Source organism: Microtus ochrogaster, chromosome 2 (genome assembly GCF_000317375.1).
Source record: "Microtus ochrogaster isolate Prairie Vole_2 chromosome 2, MicOch1.0, whole genome shotgun sequence".
In the NCBI taxonomy this organism is placed as follows: Eukaryota; Metazoa; Chordata; class Mammalia; order Rodentia; family Cricetidae; genus Microtus; species Microtus ochrogaster.
Genome location: NC_022010.1, coordinates 61,150,255 through 61,153,647, shown reverse-complemented (window position 1 = coordinate 61,153,647; position 3,393 = coordinate 61,150,255). Strand labels below are relative to the sequence as shown.

The following is a 3,393-nucleotide window of genomic DNA, read 5'->3' as shown; positions in this document are numbered from 1 at the left end:
ACCCAAGTAAGGGGGGGGGGGACAATTTCACTCACACACACACAAATCTTTTAATGAAGCAGTCATGTTTTTTTTTTAAAAAAGCGTTTTTGAATTTCAACCCTTTATATTGTACACAGTGTGGAAGTAAAGAAGATGATGTGTTCTGCTGCTTCCCAAAGTCTGATGGTTGTCTAGAGAAAATTCCGCGTTCAGACCGATCTAGCCTCTTGTCTCAGGAAATGCCATTTATCTGAGCATATGACTGGCAACAAATTACGGTATCTATAGTCTGGGGCATTTGGTAATCCATGTTTACTAAAAATGAATATAAGAAACCTATTGGTTCAAAGAAAAAAGCAAACTTGATAAGTTCTAAGCTTTTAAGCCAAAGTTATAACTTAGGAAGATTTGCATTTACAACCATATTTCACAATCCTAAAGGGCTGTCCTAGTGAAACTAGTGCCATTAGTGAATGTGGCGTGTGTGTGTGTGTGTGTGTGTGTGTGTGTGTGTGTGTGTGTGTGTGTGAGTGCGCACATGTGTGTGGTGTACAAGAGAGAGAAACAGGCACACAAACAGAAGCAAGAGGAAGCCACTGAGTATCTCCTCTGTCCTTTCTAACTCTCGGCTATTCCCTTGAGGCAGGGTCTCTTCTCTCACTGTTGTGAAAATTCCGTGTTTAGGCTGGCTGGCTCCAAGCTCTCAGGATCCACCTGTCTCTCTTCCCTCAACCTGGAGTTACCACATGATTATTTCTGGCTTTTTCACATGGGTGCTGGGGAATCGAACCATGCTGAGTGCGTGGGGGAAACTACTCCTACAGTTGACCTCAGGGCTTGCACAGAAAGCATGCCTATCCACCAAGCCATCTACCAAGCCCCATGACATTTTGCTATCATATAATAAAAAAAAAATCATTACTTATAAGATCTGCATAATTCAATTAACCACTCTCCCTATGACCAATGCTGGCTATCAGATACCCATTCAAGACCAAAGATGAGCCAATGAATTTTAATGTAGTAAGATTATGAAATTCATTGATGTGGTTTAAGATTACACATAGTGAACAACTTCTAAAACAGTTGCCATTTGTCAAGTTTTAGTGGTAGAAGCAAGAAAATGTTGCCAATTGTCTATGAAAGACAGTTATAATTTTCAAACATCAGATCCCTACAGAGCCACCCTTCCTTCCTACATTTCAACCAAAACAGCGACTCACAAAAGTAGAAATATATATAAGAATTTAAGTTTCTCCTGTTAATCTTGGAATTTAATTTAATTACTTTGCTTTGGTTTGGGGAAGGTGTGTTTGGTTAATCCTGGCTGTCCTGCAACATGATATGTAGATTGTAGACTTGCCACAAACTTACAGAGATCCTTCCGTCTTTGCCTCTTGAGTGTATGCCACCATGTTTGGTCTAATCTAGGTATTTTAAACACAACACATATGTAAATCAATAAGTCATTTTTTAGTATTTTTTTTTCTGAAGAAATTAGATTTAGGGATAAGGAGATAGGATGGTTGTTCGGAATTCACAGAGGCCTGTGTTTGATTCCCAGGACCACATAAATTAGGTAGATGTCACCAGTGTGATGTGGTAGGTGGTGGCAGGAAGATCAGACGTCTAAGTTATGTAGTATAAGACCAGATTGGGACAGGTGAAACCCTGTTTTAAAAAAAAAGTATTTTCCATAAAATATATGTAATTTATGTCACATGTAATGAGTTTTTTATTTAAACTAAGAAAGATCTTAAGACTTCCTTTGTTGATCGATAATATGAAATACAAATAAGTGTAACTCACATAAACAAAACCTCTGTAGTCCTCTATCATTTTTACAAGTGAAAAATACCCATCCTGTGACAAAAATGTTGACACCCGCTGTGCTGCGCATGTCTGTGTTCTAGGCCAGCAGCCATTGTGACATCAGCATCAGATGAGGGCCACAGGAAGGCGCACATGCCATGGACTGTTAGTTCAGTTAGGCTGCCTTGGAAAAGGCAGCCCACCCAACCCTGCCTGTTGCTGCCTTTGCTGTTCTCCATGGATATTCAATGATGTGACCGGGAAAGATCACCGACAAATAGGAAGAAAAAGGCCATCCCACGCCAAAAAAGCAAAATCATTTCTTCTTTTGATTCCTGCCATGCTTCCCATCGCTTTGTGTCTTGTATCTCAGTGAAAAAAAATATGTACCGACTTCACACCCAAAGAGTAGAAGCTGCTGCTGGACGTGTGTGGACTCACAGTCTCCGTAAGATTAGGCGCTCTCTTAAAAGTGCTTACCAGAAATGTAAGAGCCAGCACTCATATTCAACCAGCCACCCAACAACGGCTCCTTATGACTGTGACCAAGATGCTCTCAGTTTGAATGAAGAAATGAATCTAACAGCAATGCTCCAAGACATTAAAAAAGGACAAATGGAACTCCTCAGCCAAATGACCGACATTGTCAGTGCAATATCAAGTATCCAGGAAAAGATTGACCATTATCAGAAGCAGATGGAAGCCCTAGAAACCAGAATAAGCATCAGCGAAGACAGACAAATAGCAGCCACCAAAGACATCGTCTCCATGAGAGAAGACATCGACTCTCTGAAGAAGAAGGTGATGGAGCTGGAAAGCCAGAATTCTTACTCCAGCATCCGCTGCCTAGAGGTTCTGGAGGGACAAAAGGGTAAAGAAATTGTGCAGCTGTTCCATACGCTCCTACAACCAGAAACCTCAAAGGACCTAGACACCGAAATCTCTTCCACAGAATCAGGGAGGGTGTCCAGTTATCCAGAGCCCACCAGCCAGATTAGGGAAAAAACAATGTCTCCTCAAATTGAAACTCCGAAGAAAAATAACAGCCTCCAGACTGCAGCCATGAGTTGTAAAAAGGTAAGGTCAAATATTTATATTTACCCTGACTTCAGTACATGGATCAAGCTCACTTTTGTTCATGGAGGAAAATGGAGGTTCTTCCTCAGTGCCACCAAGTTAGAGGAATTCGTGCAGTGGCTTCTGTCTAGGCCAACCATCCTTCCTGAGGAACCACAAATCATATCCCAGAGAGACTGTGCCTTCAGTGGAGCCATTGAGAACTTGGCCACAATCTGTCTCTCTCTCTTCAACTATATTTACTGCCTTTTTGGTTCCTCAAAACAGGAAATAACTCGTCTTTAGAGTTGTTTTCTGCTTGGCTTGGTACAAAATAAATGTAGCCCATTTGCTTCCAATGATCGTGTGTGTTTGTGCTGTCTGTGGACGCCAGCTTGCTGGCTGTGTGTGTGCGCATTATCACAAAGTTCCTGCACAACCACCATTAAATTCCTTCAGCTCATTGGCCTATTGCGATCCACTTCCCGCCAATGTTCTTGTCCTCTCCAGAGTACTTTCCGAGGACTCATCTTGTGTCTGCTT

At 41.6% G+C, this 3,393-nt stretch overlaps 1 protein-coding gene across 1 annotated transcript; it reads left to right on the top strand.

The window, feature by feature from the left end:
* Window positions 1-1,949: 1,949 nt before the first annotated feature.
* On the top strand, window positions 1,950-3,178 carry Ccdc54 (coiled-coil domain containing 54). The gene has a single exon (XM_013352247.1). The coding sequence runs from the start codon at window positions 2,179-2,181 to the stop codon at window positions 3,154-3,156; it is 978 nt and encodes a 325-aa protein (XP_013207701.1). The 5' UTR covers window positions 1,950-2,178; the 3' UTR covers window positions 3,157-3,178.
* Window positions 3,179-3,393: the final 215 nt, after the last annotated feature.